The sequence below is a fragment of the Haliaeetus albicilla genome, chromosome 11, assembly GCF_947461875.1.
Source record: "Haliaeetus albicilla chromosome 11, bHalAlb1.1, whole genome shotgun sequence".
Lineage (NCBI taxonomy): Eukaryota > Metazoa > Chordata > Aves > Accipitriformes > Accipitridae > Haliaeetus > Haliaeetus albicilla.
The window spans coordinates 20,194,626-20,212,634 of record NC_091493.1 but is presented as its reverse complement, the minus strand read 5'-3'; the positions used below and the strand labels follow the sequence as shown (position 1 = coordinate 20,212,634).

The window sequence follows — 18,009 nt, the reverse complement described above, 5'->3', positions numbered from 1 at the left end:
AACTCAGATGGCTGCAAAGAACGTGCTTGGGCATGCAGAAACTTGAGAGAGAATATAACGAGCTAAAAATGTGAGATAAATTGTCCCTGGATCATGACTGTCCTTTCCTAACCTGTGGACAGGGAGGACCATAAGTGCTCATCCCACTGAGGGTGTATCTGCTGCTTGAGATGCACAGCAGAGAAATGACCTGCTTTGCTATCTTTATTTAACTGACCAGGGGAAAACTCATCTTTTTGTACTGCAGGTTTTAGGTCAGAATAGTTGGGTTTTTTTCACCCAGACATCAAAGAAGTTCTGATTGGCAGCTCGGAAATTTGCGTAAGGTCTGAAAGGAGGATTTATAGGAAACGAGCAGATGGTCTACTAGAGAATTTCCCCAGGAGGTTGCAGTTATTTAAAAATGGGAGAAACTAAATAGACTGTACAAAATTTGACTGTAAAATTAACTGGCCAGCCAGTAGCTAAATACTTAACCAAAGTGATTCAGCTTGGCCCCTAGCATAAGCATGTAATAAAGTGATGTGTCTGTGAGCTGACGCCACACACATTATTTCAAGTTTCACCTAATAAGTGCACATGAATGAAAGATGATTTTGCTATGCACAGTTCTTGCTGTGGTGAGGCCTCTCCTGCGTATCCTCCTTTTACGGTGGCAACATGATTGTTCAGGCATGCAGGAGAATGCTACAAAATGCTGTTCATTTTAAATGAAATATAAAGCTGTTCAGCAGAATGCCTTTAATTTTTAAACTGCTCTTTTTAGCCTCATAAACATAAGAATGAACATATTCGTTAAATTCCGATGTTTGATTAAATAATCAAATATTTAATATTTGAGAAAAAAATTTGCTTTATTTTTGGGATACAAGACTCAAGAGTGTGTTAACCCAAAGTAGTCAAATATTGCATGTCACTTTAAAAAATCCGTGAACTCATGTCACTTTGGAGTTGTTTGCCATGTGGCTTTAGACTTCCAATATCCATGTTTCCAATGTTTTTTTCTCTGAAGGTGTGATACATGAACCTGGGGGATTTGTGTATGGGTGGGTGTTTTTAAATGGACAGTCAGATTTTTAGTGCAAATCCCATTTCAGATGCTAAGGTTTTAAGAAACACAAACTTCGTCTGCTACATTAAATGAACGCATGGATTCAGAAACCAATTGAGTTCATTATTCTTTAAAAAGTTAGGATAACACTTTTTTTTTTTAATTTAAATCCCTATGAAGGCCCTTTTTTAGAAGGCAGATAAGCTTTAATTCTCTCATGTTATGTTTTAAATTGAATACCCAACGGAGAGAACTGTCTAAAATAATAAAAAGCGTTTAATTACTCTTATGCACATCTGTTTGTGTTCTGGTTCGCTTCTCCCAGAAACTTACTCATAACACCTGGTGTCATGGGAGTAGTCCCGCGGGCCAAGTGCAGACATAGTTCTGCTGAGAGTCCATTGGCGTAATGCTGGTGCAGAATGTAATTAAACCGGATTTCTCTTCCAGCTTGTTGTGTTTGCATAATTCTTCGTAATGGTATTAATACACCCACTGAATTTAGAAACCAACCTTCATAACTTTTGACCTAACCTCCTGAAGTACTAAGAGGAAAAGGGTAAATATCCAAAGGGCTATATGAAGTTCTTAACTGACCCTAGATACATACTTCCCTGTATATAAAGCCTTACAAATGTGTGTTCATGGCAGATTGTCCTCCTCCCCTCCAGCAATTCATTACCATTAGTCTCAGAGTTAGAGCCTCTGGAAAAAAAAAAAAATCTCAGAATTCAACACTATCTTCCAGATATGAAAGAAAACATCTGGAGAGTGAATTCATAGCAGTGCAGTTGCCCAGGTTCAGCTAAGGCAGAAATTTTGTTTGCAAAGTGCTTGTTCGCCGTAGTCCCATATGAACCAAAACCAGACACCGCTCTGAGGATGTGCAAGAGTCTGCACACGGAGAGGGAAGACTATTCTGTTGTTTAATCAGAGCTCATCTGGTATGACAAGGCTGAGGTGAGTTTTGAACCCTGCTGCTGATAGAGCTAATCGTGCAGTTTATTATTTACTATTTGCTGGGGTTTCTGGAATTAAGTCAGTTGTATAGAAATGAATATAACATACCTTGTTTCAAAACTATTAAGTGTGTTGCACTCTAAATGATTCACTTGAGATGTTTAATCTGCCACTGTTTGTTTACAGTGTAGAATCTGAGTATGCCATATGATTATGTTTCCTCTGACAAGGTGTAGTCCTCTTGGCTTCCTTTGCAGAAACACAAGATCTCTCTATAAAGTAGTCCTCCTGCATCTGTCATGTTCAACCCGATTCCTTACCTTATAGTTCATGGTGTACAAGGCTGGGTTTATGCAGAGCCCCTGCCTTCTCACTTTGGGCAGCCCAGCTAATTCTCTGGAACCTTCTTGGTTCCCATTTCTAAAATCATGATGGAGGAGCTGGAGGAAGACTTTAAGGCCCTGGTTTTAAAATGTTAAGAACCTTTGCCTCCTTGAAGTTTATCCATAGGATATTGATAAATGAAATATTTCCATAGCCTTTGTTATGGATCTGATAATGTTTGTGTGGATTTGATTTTGTATTGGACTTTTCCTTTTTAAAAATGAATATTCAGCCTGGGGGGAGGGAGAAACAGTGAGTTATGCAGAGTGCTCAGCATATGGGACCAGCTGTGATGGATGAAACAAAAGGTCCATCTAGCTTAGGATGTTGTCCTGCCCATGAGTGAGAGAGAGAACATGAGAAACAAAGTATGTACAGAGTGGTCCTGGCTGCAAGATTTGTACCATGCCATTTTTTGGTAAAGCTGAATTTTGAATGGGGTGCAGTCATATGAAAACCTCAGTTTAAAAGTGGATGTGGCAGGGAACTGATGAGGGTGAGAAGACGGAGTTGGTCTGAAAAAAGTGCAGTTGAAGGGAAAGGAGATCCTCTCCTCTGCCTTGTGGTGTGTAATAGCATTCCTCAGGTCAGAGGGTGTCCCAGGGAAAGCATGACAATAAATGCAACTGTCTGGATAATGTCATCTGGGGAGTCCTAAGGTTAGCTTTGATCCTTGCAGGAGGATCACCCTTAGCAGAGGTGAAAGAGGAGTCCTTCAAAAGTTACAACCAGTTGTGACTGAGTGCTAGGTGACTCTAATGTGTTGAATATCCCTTTCTTTTTGGTCCCTCTCAGTTGTCTTCACCTTCTCTCTCTCATTTTCTGTGTAAGTCACCTGAGGCGAGGGTAGAAAGCAGGGACTGTCTCTGAGTTTTGTTGTGACCTGAGAAATATGACCTCAGAGATGTCTAGAGTTATGTCCAAACTGAAGAGCCACAGTTCAGGATTTAGGAAGCTGCACACACGCTCTCACTGTAAATGATACATTAAAGCCATGTTTCCTTTACAGGAAACTAATGGCTTGTGAGAGCCTTGTCAGTTGTGTTTGGATGGCTACGTCACACAGATTGCAGCAGGTAACTGGTAAAGAGATGTCAAATAATTTGTTGTGTACCTAACAATGAAATCAAAGCAAAACAGTTCTGAGAAATAGAACTGAATCCGCCAGTGGGGTGTAGTGACACCTGCCTATTGGAGTAATTGCACTTGCAAATAAAGTACTTGCAAATTACTCTTGTGTTTGTTTGCTCTTTGAAAGAATATCTGAAAGTAAGTGATTTGTGTAGTTAGCTTGCAAAGTTGTATTGACATAGTGGAATTTATTGCTCAAGAGAAGCAGCATGTGAGTTTATCCCCCATATTCTTCCGCCCACTAAGTTCTCCTAAGCAATCTCTTTTCTCTGTAAACAGTCAACTGAACTTGCCAGCTACAGCAAGCAATTTTTTTCTACCTTCTTTGTGCTGTATTATTTTCTGGTCTGTCACATTCTTTCTCTGTCTTCAGTGTTCATCTTTATACAGCTTCTCTTGCATCGAAGCCCTTAAGAATAAGAAAAATTAATTACTAAGCAACTGAATTTACTAGTATTGTGTAGTCCAGAGATATGGCTCTGTGCTTATTGTGCTTTCTTTGACTTCTAGCTGCATAGATTTTTATCTTTAAAAAAAAAGAAAATCGCCAGATCTGTTGGTTTGACTAATGAGTAGAGGAAAGAAAATGGCTCTGGGAGGGGCATGCTCCTTGCTCTTTGGACAGTGGGAGAATTTTTATGCTTCATAGCACAAAAATTGCTAGGGGTTGCTTTTGGGAAGGGGGGAGAGATGGACATCAGCTGCTGCAAGCAATGGAGCGCGCTCATAGGAGCTCTCATGCATTATTCATCACAAGCTCTTTTCACTGGGATCAGCTGGAGGAAGTAGTTAGTCTAGTTTGAGCTACACTAGTATTATATTTAGGGGGCTTAAACAAGCCCGAGCAAGTACAGCACCAACTCTTTCTCTTCATCTGCAGGCAAATGTAGGGCAATCAGCAGCTCTGCTTACACAGCTCCGTCTCTTTAGTCTGGATAACAGGAGTCATGCAACCAGGGGAAGCTACGCTGAGGATACACACATGCATTCATGCTGGAAAATGAAGCTGCAGGTAGGAGAATGCCTTGTCAGCAGAGTATCTTGGCTTTACAGTTCATTGTAGGGATGCTATTAAGCCCTGCAAAATAAATACATACATCAGGGCAGCCTGTCAAGAGAGGCTGCTGCAGAGGCTCCTCATTAGAGTGCTACGTGAATGATCCCTTTTAGTGTTATACTTTGTTCAGTCCTAATTGTGAAGCTGCCTTTTTTTTTTTGCCTTTTTTTTTTTTTAAGCACCTTTCCTTCATTCATATGAACCTTCTGAGGGTGCTGGGGATTAAAAGCAGAGAGAGAACTTGCTGGGTTTTGAAATCTTCTGGGGTGGTTTTTATTTAAGCTGGCTTTTTAATTGTATTAGTATTAGCACTTTTATGTGGGGGGAGGTAACCATAAGAGTTTCTGTTAAAACACAGCTGGGTGTGATAAGCCTTAAGCTCCAATTGTGTCCATTCAGAATGTGTGCATTTGAATGGCTGCAGTATTTACTACTTTTTTTTTTTTTTAATTTTCTGAATAAAGATGCTTGTAAATGGGGGCTTCTGTTCTCAGAAGCTTGTGTTTTCTAATGTTATCAGTTGTGCTAAAAGAAATCTATATTCCTTTTCTGTACAAGCTTTGTATATTTAGATCTTCAGGGCTCAAACAACACTATTAGTTCAGTTTTAGACAAAGAAGGGGATTTTGCAAAACCTTATGGAACAATAACAAAGGGTCTTTGTTCTGTTCCGTGAGCATTATTTGCTGTGTAATGTGTGGGTTTGTGCATGTGTGAGAGGGAGGTATACAAACACATAATCTCATTTGGCAAGAATGTTCAAATGTTATTTGCTTTGTGTGCCTTAAGTACGTACGCTGCTTCTGGCTGGTAACTGCACTGGTGCGTGTGTTCGTCCCGCCTGCCTGCCTTCCCTGGGGGGGGGGGGGTGGTGTCTGTTCGGGCAGGATTTTATTTATATATTTATTTAGGTGGGCTGCTAAAAACCCCAAACTTGAAAGTGCAAAAATCAAGAGTCCCTGCTAGACATCTAGGACGAAACGGTGCTTTGCTGTGCAGACAAATTGTTTTCTTTTCAAAACGATAGCTTGAAGTCCAATCCAGGGTTTAGTAAATAAGCATTACTGGTGGAAGCAGAAATTGTCAGCTTTGTGTGAAATCCCCCAGGAGGAGATTAATGATCACGTGCTTTTGGTGAAGCTTAAATGTATGCTGCCTGCCAGTATGTTGTCTTCCAAGATGACTTGATCACCTAAATAGAATTTGCATGTACACAAGAATATAATATTCAGTGACATTTATTTTTTGCTGTTGTTAACAATTGGGAGTGACAGTATTTTGCACTATCAGCCTGTGGGTCTGGGGGTGGGGAGGGCACATCAGTACTTCTGGGAGTCCTAAATAACTTGAAATGTTGACTTAAAAACTTAAAAAGCTCCTTTTGACTTCACATGTTAATGTTCTTGAAATTTATATGCTATACATACTGTGAGAATTGATCTGCTGCTTGAATTTTGCAGATGTTTCAATATTTGTTGTGAGGTAGAGAGGTGACAGTCTAATACTCTTTTACAACAGACTATGACCTTTCGATGCATAAGATCCTGGTTTCATAGAAGCTCGCTAGCAGGATTCTTTATCTGATTTTATTAGACTTGTGAGGTCCCATGCATTCAGTTACTTGATTGAAGTCAGTGGAATTAAGAGGTGAATTTGGGATTATGTGATTTAAACTTTTAAGGCTGTCTTCCCCCCCAACATTAAAGTGTATTTACTGCTTCACTACTCAGTTACACCTGGAGTCCAGAGTTATGTTGTCTAGTCATCAGGGTATAGGGAAGGAAGAGTTATTTCTGCACTTGGATGTTTAAAGTACTAGGTGCATGTGTTGATAGTTTAAAATGAAGTTTTCGAAAAGCATCTCCGTGTTGTTCTTTCAACTATCCACATTCAGATTTTAGCTGTACTCAGCTCTCCTGCCACCCACGCAGCTGATTTTTTTTTTATTTTTTAAATTTTTTTTAATAATCAAATAAGATTTAGTACTATCACTGTAGCACAAAACAACAATTACAGCCTTATTGGCACAGAGGGGATTCAAGCATGTTCACCTGCGTCTTTAACTAGAGTGTCATCTTTGGCGTGCCATCTGAAAGAGCTCAGGCATATGCCCATGCTTCAGAAATTCCTCAAAATCCTCATGCAGCTGAAGCATGAGAGACCTGGATGGACTATGACACTGTAGATCATAAAATCTCGCTCTTGGGGAGAGGAGTTTTATTCTGGTGTTTACAATTCTTTTAATTCAGGTAGTGGTGGTGTTCATTATTATTATTATTATTATTAAAGAACTTTCATATGTCTGGGAAATGTTCTGGATCAAAATATCTACCAAAGTTGCCAAAGATTCGCTCTATCAGCTAAGAGTGAGGAAGATATTTGAACTGAACAGGCCTCTTCAGCCTAAGATTACTTACGGATCCAGGAAGGTGAGAGTTTGCACTGAACAGAAAAACCCCAGCTAATGAATAAGGGGGAAAAGGGGCACAAATCCAATTTTTGGTTATCTTTCTGTAGATCACTGTGAAGAGCTGGAATTGAACCAGAACAGGAAACATGATACTCTGTGTTCAGACTGTGGCAGGGAGCAGGACTGAGACTTATCTGATAAAACTCCTTACCAGTTTTATCTCCTATGTCAGTGTCTCTGTGTAATGGAATATAAAGATTCCTAATGGCAGAGTCAGAAATACAATAAAAATATTCAGTGTTCGGCAGCAGCAAGAAATGACACAAACTGAAATGAAGAGTATGCTTATGTTGGTATTAAAGAAATGAATGGAAAAGGAGTTATTAGCTAGTTCTCTGATATAAAGGCAGCATCATATTGTAACATTTAAATGAAATGGTTGCAGCTGTGACGTCCTTGGGAAAAGTAGTAAAAAACAGGGAAGGCAAAGCATGGTGGCTTCTTTGTAGGACCTATCAAGCAGTGGAGAAACTTTGGGGGTTTTTATTTCTCAGCTGACGAGGAATTTTAAAGGTAGGTCTACGGTGAGAACAGATGTAAGTTTGTATTTGTGGGGTCTTTTATTCAAAAACATAACTGAAGAATAAATTTAGATTGAAAATCAATTTTTCAGTAGTGCAAAATGAACATGGTTTCAGTCCATGGCCTTCTGCCACTAGGCTGCCTCCTAGAAAGCTTAATGGTGGGAAGTATTCTGGTGCCATGGTGGGGTTGCAGTCAAATTGCTTGTGATGACAAACAATGTAAAATTTATTTAGAGCATATATTACCATGCGTTCATGATGTCAGGTTTGCAGCCTGCCCTATGCCATTTGGCTTTTCTCAGTGCTGGCCAGCTTCCTTATGGTTTGCCGTTGTCTCTTCTCCCAGAGCGGGGTGGCCCTCTGCCTGCTCCCTCCTTTGCCAGCAGTGAGGAGGGACGGTGTCTGGCTTCCTCCGATGGATGTGGCTGGGGGGGAAACAACAGTGGGGGCTGCAGGATGGAGGATCCTCTGCATCTCCTTGAGGAAGTGCAGCGTGCCAGGCTGGAGATCTCTGCACCTCGGTCTGGTGGAGGAGGGCAAAGGGGTGCCATCATCACCTTGTGCTTCAGCCTCAACACCGCAGTGGATTTGGCCACTTCATCACGGGCATGTCTTGGCCACTGGTGACAAGTGAGGGTCAGTAAGAGGGGGGACAGAGACTGTTTCCCCCCAACCACACCTCCCCAAACCTCTGCGTCTCATTGTCCAAAAGGCACAGATAGGATGCACTGATACCTGTGCCGATACCTGAGCAGAAACGACTGGAACTGTGTTGTCTATTCTTTTCTCCCTCCTGGGAGTGACTGCAGGGCAGGCAGAAATACAAAGCTTCCAGTAGGGATGTGACCATGTGTAAGATCTGGTGGAGACAGAGGGATATCAGGCAGCCATGTGCATCTCCAGGGATTGACTGCAAGTCAAGTAAATTAGGACTTGACTGCTGATACAGACAAGCCCAATCCAAAAGCTGTGCGAGCACATTAGTGTGGAGATGTGCCAACTGCACACCACCTCTCTCTGAGCAAATCTTGGGCACAGGGCTCAGCGATGTGCTATCTTGGCTATACAGTTCTGGTTTGGTCTGGTTTATTCGTGCATTCATATTAAAGTAATATCAAATGAACAGGTTGGAGGTAAAGTAGTGTTTTGATGTTCTGCAAGGTTTTGTGTACATTGACAACTGTCATTGCAGTTGTGCTTTGGAGTTCCCCAGTTGTGTATTTGCCTTTCAGCAATGTTTAGAGAACAGTCTTGAAGTGAGGTGACTGTAGACGCAGATAACATCCGAGCTTAAAGATAACAGAAAGACATTTCAGCACAGTTTGTAAATGTTGGCATACAGATGCTTATGACCTTGGGCTTAGATACAAAATCATGAATACGAATAGGCCAGTTAGACCTCTCTGAGTCAGACCACCTACAAGTTGAACTCTGTAGAGAGCTTTAGCCATTGTGCCTTTCCTGTGCTTCTGGAGGAGTTTGTGTGCAGCTAGTGAAGGCTGGCAGCTTGAAAGCACTCAGAAAATGGAGGTCAGGAAGGAACTGACAGCAACTATTGCAGTCTGGGATTTGGGGAATCCGTTTTTGTTTTGTCATCTTGCAGAGCAGAGCACAGCCCTCTTTATAGGGTCATTCTAGCGTAGTTTCTTCTGACTATATCCATGCACTATAGGTATTTGAGGCGCTAGTTAGTGGCTTTTTTTTTTGTTTTTTTTGCCTGCTCCCTTCCTGTCATGCATTTTTGTTTTTCTGATTTGCTATTTTTCACTAAGGCCTAAATTCAACTTCTGGAGAGAATTGTCTCCTATACAGGAGTATGAAATAATGTTTTCTTGAACCCTTCAGCACTAAATGCGTATCTCATGAGTGATGATTCTTCCAGAGAACTGACTCAAAGATCCAAACAGTCGCTTATGCTCACAATATCAGGAATGCTAAAGTTGTCAACAGAGTCAAGATCATAGCTAGAATTGAGAACGTAAGAACTGCTGTACCAGGTTGGACCAAAGCGTTTGTGGCAGTGTGCAACAGGAGATGCTTAGGGACTAGTGTAAAAACAGACATGTAATTATGTAATATGTCTAAAAGTAGGCATATCATCAACAATATAATGATGCCTCCTCAGAAAGCTCTCCCAGCTATAGCTCAAGGACTCTTCTGTATTTGTATTTAATAGTTCTCAATAGATTTCTGTTCTGCTAATCTCTCCAATAGCTTTTTCTGAACCCAAATAAAACTTTGAGTGTTCAAAACCACCTGAGTCAGAGTCCCACCGTTAACTATTGTACAAAATTCGTGTCTGTTTTGTTCTGAAGTGCTCATTTCATTGGAAGTTCTGTGTTTCTTACTAGAGAGACAGGAGATTGTTTCCTAGTTATTTTCTCTGTGACCATTGTGATTCTGTACTTCCCTTAATAATTACAAACACTTGGGGGGTTTTATTCCACTATCAAGCACTGAGCTGACATTTCAGTAAAATTACTTTTATAACCCAAAGATTGTATTCCTAAGTACCTCGACCCCAGCCTTGAATATGTAAAATTAAGATTGTCACTTGACATTTATCCAGCCTGCATGTCATCTGCTATTTTACTAGCCAATACAATTAGGTGGTTCTGCACCTTGCCTTGGCTAATGACAGGAAGCTGTATGGGAGGTAAACTTTGCCACCTCATTATTAACCTTGCTCTTCAGGCTGTTCTGTATTAACTCTTTCCCTGTGACACCCCCCTGGTAACTTCCTTCTGCTGTGAAAACTGATTTTATTTAAAAACAAAATAACAAACACCTTTCCTAACCTTTAGTCAAATATTTACCATGTGATAGCCTTTCCTTCTGTCTATGTTAGCTTAGAAAACACAGAACTAGTCAGCCTACACTACCTAGTTTACAGAAAGAATTTGACAAAATCACATCCCAAAATATCTTAGAGTATGCACTTATTGATACTTTCAAGGGAAGAGGGACCAGGCTACTTTTAGAAAGTAATAGAATTTAGGATTTCAAAACCAGATACTACTGATTTTAGAAATATCTTCTTGACCAAACATCCGTATGCATAGATACAACAATCAAGTACTCACTTAAAGCTAAAACGATGTGTCTGACAGTTATTTTAAACTTAGTTCACTTGTCTTCAAAAAAAAAACAGAACAGAAAATCTCCCAGCTTATTTATGCAATATGACTGTGCTAAATTTTTGGTAACTTCATGTATCTAAACTTCCTTTGGAAAAAATCTTGACTTTTTTTCCTTTGGATTTTTTTGTTTTGTTTGTTTGGGTTTTTTTCCTAGACTACTAGCCTTTTTCAGACCTGGTTCAAAGATGAATTTAAGTTATAAGAGTGTTGAAGATTTCTTGTTTATTCTCCCATGCTGAAGATGGAAGAATTCAAGGGAAAATGGGCATAGCCAGAGTGGCAGTTCTCAAAAAAAAAAAACCCCAACTTTATATTTAGTAAATTTTTTAGAAAACTCCATTTGAAATTAATTTCCTCCTTGAAATGTCTTTAGTAAAAGTTCTGATCCTTAGTCACAAAAAGTTTGGTGTCTTATTTGGAATATAAATTAGATCAATTAGTGTAATGCTGGTTTGTTGTCTAGTTTTTTTCTATGGGGATACAAATAGAAGTACAGGTTTGGTCTGTCAATCAGCTGTGAAAATAATATGGCCTGGGCTTTGTATGTAAAGAACGCAAAAGAAAACTCAACTTCTAATTGAAAATGAAGTAGCTTGCCTGCCCTGCTGCCCCAAAAACTTTAGCCTGACAAACTGTCTCAGCAGGAGGGTAACACACTCTTCAAGTTGTCCTGGTTTCAGCTGGGATATAGTTAACTGTCTTCCTAGTAGCTGGTATGGTGCTATGTTTTGAGTTCAGTATGTGAAGAATGTTGATAACACTGATGTTTTCAGTTGTTGCTCAGTAGTGTTTAGACTAGAGTCAAGGATTTTTCAGCTTCTCATGCCCAGCCAGGGCACCTGACCCAAACTGGCCAACAGTGTATTCCATACCATGTGACGTCCCATCTAGTTTAGGAACTGGGAAGTGGCGGGGCAGGGAATCGCCGCTCGGGGACTGGCTGGGTGTCGGTCGGCGGGTGGTGAGCAATTGCCCTGCGCATCATTTGTACGTTTCAATCCTTTTATTACTACTGTTGTCATTTTATTAGTGTTATCATTATCATTATTAGTTTCTTCTTTTCTGTTCTATTAAACCATTCTTATCTCAACCCAGGAGTTTTACTTCTTTTCCTGATTTTCTCCCCCATCCCACTGGATGGGGGGGGAGTGAGTGAGCAGCTTGCATGGTGCTTAGTTGCTGGCTGGGGTTAAACCACGACAAAGTATATGAGAGAGCGAGAGGTTAATAGCATTTTTTTCTTTTGATGGTTGGGAGAGTCATGTTTGCCTATTACACTCTCTTTCCAATAAATTGAGGAGTCAGGAATCCGGGCTTAGGAGAGATTCTGACTTAGTACAAAACTTGTCTTTTCTGTATGAGTGCCTTTCCTTCTTAAACTAAGGTTGGTTTCATTGGGGTATCACTGTAGACCTGTCTGACAGTATGTTTCTTTCAAAAGGTTAAACCTTGGCATCAGTCATGGTGAGGTAATTCTTATTACTGTTGATTTGTCTGGAAATACTTTTTATCCTCTGTGTTTTAAACTCTCACAGATACTCCTTTGGACTTCTGGAAGCCAAGGTCGGCTCTTAGTGTGGTCCTTGCCTGCTCCACTTCCAGTTTCTGGAAACATTTAGAGTCTCTGTGGGGTTTATAGCAAGGCTGCACTTAAAGTCACTTTTGAGAACAGGGTTTCAATCTTCAAGCATTATTTTTGGTGTCATTGTGTGGCAGTGGCGCTGAAGTGGCACTTATGTCCTGTTTTACTAGGTATTAGGTATTGTAGATAGATAGAAAAAGGACACCTTCGGTCTCTCAAAACTCAGTCTAAAAAAGTGAGCTCACGTGGCAAGAAAAAGTTTTACTTGCTCCGTTTTCCTCCTGAGGAACTGAAGTATAAATTGAAGTGGCTTGCCTAAGGAGTGTGCGAAACCAATGATGAAACCATGAATGCACAGCTCCCTGACTCAGAAATCAGTGATGTATCCTTGACCACTTCCTTCACTAGAACTGGTGTTGGGCTGTTCCCTTCTGAGGCCTATGTTTTCTTTCAGCAGAGGTAGCAGGAGTACCTGCAAATGCAGGGAAAGGGCTTGTCTCCAGGTTTGCCTATTTTGCTCTTGTTTAACCTTCCTGTTAAATAATCATATGTGATTACTGTAATTCTCAAAGCTTTGATGTGTTGATTTCTGAGTGGTGTCTGTGGATTTTAACTGCACCTGTTAAAGGCAGCCTGGCCCTAACTAGTATTGGTGATTCTGATTAGCATAATTTGTCATATCTTCATGAAAATTACTCAACTGTACTGCTGTCTGGCCACGCTTTTATTCTTCTAAGGCATAAACGTGCCCCCATGGCTTTCAGTAAGTGTGTCTAGTAGTAACTTTTTAGAAGATGATGCAAATTGCTAAAGCTTTTGCAATAGGACTGGTTTGACAGAGAATTGTCTGTCATATGCAGCATGGCCACAAGTGTTATAGCTACCAAGCTATACCTTCTGTATTTGTTAACAATGCTTCACATGGCACATAGACTCCTTCACTCTGAGACATGTCAAAGGGCTACAAAGGTTTTGGAAGATCAGGAGTCTTGTCAGCTACAATAGAAATGAGTCAGCCTCAATGGGGAAACCCTACCACTGCATGACAATGTTAGAAGAGCATTTGGAGAAGGGCAAAAATAGGCAATTGTCAATAGACAATTCAGGCAGAGCTGAACTTTGCAAAGTTACTATTACATTGAGTTGCTGAGAAAAACAAGACACACACACAAAAAAAAAAAAAGAAAAAAGAGAAACCTCTTCTATCTGGCTCTTTAACAATCATAAATCTGTAAAGAACAGAGAGAATTTCAGATTATGCTGTTCTTCCTACCTCCTCTCCTTTTTGATGTCTTTTTGTGGCTTGCTCTCCTTCCCTTTCATGTTTCTTCTTGATGTGTTTTTGACATCAGGATTTAGTTTTTGTTAAACATCACTTCTTCTGGGTATGTTGTTTTCACTTACAGATTCTTTCCACTTGTTGCTAAAGCTACACATTTCTTTCTTATGGTTGCATTTGCTGAAAGTACTCTTTTGTAATGTGTCTCGGAATTCATACGTTTCTTTGTTAGCAACATGCTTTTCTCATCTGTCTGTGATACGTGGATGAAAGACAAAAATCGTGATTAGGGATTTTCCTGGTGCTCCTTCATTACCTTGACTTCAAGCTCACCAGATAACTAGTGCTGCTAAATTTATTTGCTTGGTGGCTGTTATAAGTGTGTGGGAACCTTCCATGGCTTAAACCCAGATGATCAAGAACAGCCAAGCAATCAATGCCTTTGCCAATCATCTCAGAAACTAGGCTTTAATGAGTCAGATTGGCTGAAGAAAAGTAGGTCTCTGAAGAACTATGTTGCAAAGTTCCTCCACTTCTCTTAGGAGCAAAACCTGTGACATTCATGTCACCTTTTACTCTGAAGTGATTTAGCTTCTCAGAAAAGCAGTTCCACAGTGGGTTTGAAGGAGGTAGAAGTTGTCTCCCCCAGTGTGGCTTCACAGGCTCTGTAAAGTCTGACTGGGAACTCCCCTTCTTGAAATGAGTTAAAATACCCTTGCCCTGAACTTTGTCTCCTGCTTGGTAGTGAATAATTTTTCATTCATTTGAATTAATTAAATTAATGTGCTTTCTTTATGAGGCTAGGCATGAGGAAATCAAAAGGGCCCAACTAAAGCCTTTCATCATACGGCTGGACAGAGCATATCCACAGATGCTGTTTCTTCCAAGTTCTCTTATTTTGTTGTTATCTGCAGACACCAGAAGGGTACTGTAAATCTGTCTAGAAGTGCCTAAAGACATAGGATGTGCTCCAAAGAGTTTATTGTCTCGGGGAAGGTGAGGTAATGTAGAAGAGCATTGTAAGAGGGTGATTTTCCCATTTCTTCAGTTAAGCCATTCAGGGCTGACAGACTACACAGATTATACCACCACCACCCCACCACCCCCGCTTTGTCTTATCCCTTGTTTCTGCATTTTGCCTTGTGGCAAAGGACATAATGACTTCAACCTATTGGCTAGGTGATAACCTCAGACAGCCTTGCCTCTCTGAATCGCAGCCTCATTTGGTGAAAAAAAACCCAAATCACCTGAATTTCAGTCACTGTAAAGGAAAAAAAACAAACGAAACAAACCCAAATCACCATCCCCACCCCCAGCCAAAAAAAAAAGGTGTACTGTTGATTCTTCCTGGGATGTAATGCTTTCAAAAGCAAAATCTAAATAGTGGTACTGAAATAATTAGATTATTATGTTAAAAGAAATGGTAATTTTGTCATCTCTGGATTGAGCATGGAAGCACCATACCCATGCATCTGTCCTGCATATAACCAAAAGAAAGGTTAAGAAGATAAAGGTTCCTTTTTTTAAATCTTATTTACTTTTTTTTTTTAACTAATGCTTGAAACGTGCATTTTTAAGATTTTCTTCCTGTCTCTTGCAGTTACTAGGCAGTGTTGCTGACTTATTTTTATCATGTGTATTTTGGTGTACTCAGCCTCTGTGATTGGGGATGTACGCATTTGTCTTATGAATTTTAAGCTAATTTCATGATTTTGAAACTTGAGTCATGTTTTTTTGTGTATCAGAGGTTGACGAAACTGAATTGTAGTTGTTTAAAAAGTCGTGAACAGTTTGGATTGAAGTACTAGAGCCAGTAGTGCTTCAGTGGCAATTTGGTGACTTGAATTGGCATATTCCTAGACAAACCTTATAGTAGGTCCTAGTGTGCACTGTGGAGACATATGAATATTTTTTATTATTATTATTATTTTTTTAGTACAGGTGAATCTGAAGCTCTTCAGTGATAGAAATTGGCTGTTGAAAAGAGAAGGTGGCACTGAGGTAGCAGGAGGGGTTGGGAAGGGGAAGAGGAAGAAATGTCTTTAAAATGTTCTTCCAGGGCCTGGTTTCTGCGCTTTCTGTTGGGCAGCTGGGCTGCTGTCTACGTGGGTTTTTGTGTTTCTCTTGTCTGGGTATCTTTTTTTCCCTTTCCTTCTAATTTAACGTCAAGTTCCCAGCTTAGCCTAGTGTAACAGGAAGCAATCTCAAAACCAATCAATTTAAGCTCCCTTATGTTGACCTTGATGGTTGGTTGGTCTCCATATTGAGACGTTTTGTGGTTACTACACAGTTATTTCTTTTTCTTGATATTAAGTTAATAGTTTTCTTTGAATAGTTTTTGCTATTCCATCTGGTTTCTGTTAACGGCTAATTTTGTTGTTGTTTCTTGTCATCAGTTTCTCTCTTGCTGTCTAATGGAAAATTAGTTTTATGAGTCATTGGGGTGCTTGTTTTATCTCGATTGACAGTCAGTGGTTAACATTAGGACTCTGAAATGTAACAACACTCTTCCCCAAGGAAGTATTTGTCTGTCTCAAAGGGGTCAGATTAGTTTGAAGAGCCAGATGTAATACCTTAGGCTATTTGAGGCACCAGCTCTGCTTTCAAATCCAGGCTGGGCCATCGTGGTTAGAATAATAATCCCCGTGTTTTCTCTGCCAACGTTATTCAGGGACTATACTTCTGCTAAGTTTGTTTTTTTTTAATACTTCTTTCTCCCATAACTGTGGCCCTTCACTGACTCTGGTCTTCATGAGAGCACCGACTGTGTTGTTCTCCCTAAAAATATCCCTTGTTTCAAGTCAAATTAGTCTTCTGACTTCTGCTGGCTTCCCATTTCCCAGGTTACAGTCAAGGGTCAGGGTAGGAGTTGACTTAGTGATTGTCTCTCCTGTCATCTGTTGCAGTTATTACAGTTGGACAGAAGCTCTTAAATTAAGAAACGATGAGCCTAGCTGCAGTCAGCATCTCTGAAATGGCTTTGTGTATGGGAAAGCTTGGGAGCTGCTGGTTTCAGAGGGTTTTCAAAGGGGCAACGGTTTATAACTGTCCATGTTGTTTTTCATCAACCTTAAAGTAATGAACTTTGGTGACAAGTTTTTGTTACTATACTCCATCATTGCCACATCAGCATTTCAGCTGAATGGCTTGCCCCGTTTTGACCAGCTGTTTCAGGCTGCCTGTGTATTTCAACTGGAAGCGTTTTCACAATGAAAAGACTTTTTATCAATTTTTTATGATGGCTGGTAAGGGTAAGAGAGCTAAAAATCTGAGCTGTACTTTGAAGGCTTGTGATTTACCACAATACCTGTACTCAAATGGTAAACACACTGTAGACAGGCAAAAGGAAAACTAAGAAAGATCTCCCTGTCCATAAAACTTCTTTTGATTGGGAAACTAATACTGGCTTTGCAAGGCAGCGAGTTTTGTGGGGGGTATGAGTTGCTTTTGCACTGTGGTTTGTCATGGCATACCTGTGACACTTAAATGAATTACAACACTATCCAAGCTCTTAATTATGCATTGAGCATTTTCTCTTCTGCCAAAAAATGCTGTGTTAAATGTAAAGGGGAGTTGAAGAGTGGTGCCAGGACCAAGCCAATTCCCAAGTAAGGTAGCTTTAACCTAACCAGTGTGGTTTAAAAATAAGAAGACATGAGTCCTCCTAATAAACTGCAAGCACCAGTGTTACAGATAATGAGAATTGTAGCTCATTACAAGCTGAATGAAACCATTTCTATAAACTCTTCTTTTCCTCTCTGTTTCCCTCAGCTATACTGGAGCAAAGCCCTTTTAGAGGTAAGATTGAGACTATCTCCAAGTTATCTAGCATACAATGTCACTAGCTGTCCTGGGTGGAGAGCAACATGTGTAAAGCAATGTATGTGGTAATTCAAGACCTACATTTTTCATCACATATTCAACAAAGAAATGTAAAAGTCATGCCATTAAAAAAAAAAAAAAACAAAACAAAAAATTAGGGGGAGGGGAGGATTGTTTCTTTTGTTTTTTGCTTCCTCAGTTGTACTGCAGGGTACATTGCTTATTACTTGCTCTATCCTCCTTTCCCCTTTTTGCTCTTCTGCTTTTTATTTAAGAGTTTTTACTTCAGCCATGCCATGTAGCAGCTGCTTTTGATTTGTGGAAGCACAAGTAGAAGCCTTCTCACGTGTCTGACTCCAGGCAAGATGTTAACATGCTTTTCACTGAAAGAAAAAGAAAGGTGAACACAGATATATTTGAAATGAAAGCAGAGCATCTGCAATATCAAGAAGTGTGAATTTAACAAGGAGGAAGCATGAGCTCCTGAACAGCAGTGGGAAGAGAATTTAAGTATGCTTATTGTAATGCGAGCATTTTTGCAAGTTGTCCTCTTCTTTACCATTTATAGATATGAACCAGTTTTACCTGTCAGCGCTTTTCAGAGGTGAT

At 40.1% G+C, this 18,009-nt stretch overlaps 1 protein-coding gene across 8 annotated transcripts in view; it reads left to right on the top strand.

The window, feature by feature from the left end:
- Window positions 1-18,009, top strand: part of MARCHF8 (membrane associated ring-CH-type finger 8) — a 97,919-nt gene that overhangs the window by 38,559 nt on the left and 41,351 nt on the right. For 4 of the 8 annotated variants that reach the window (XM_069796525.1, XM_069796524.1, XM_069796528.1 and 1 more), the window contains exon 3: window positions 4,407-4,538. The exons of the other annotated variants lie outside the window; for them this stretch is intronic. In XM_069796525.1, the coding sequence (XP_069652626.1) occupies window positions 4,407-4,538 (132 nt within the window). The remainder of the gene's footprint in view (window positions 1-4,406; window positions 4,539-18,009) is intronic. 8 annotated transcript variants of the gene reach the window in all.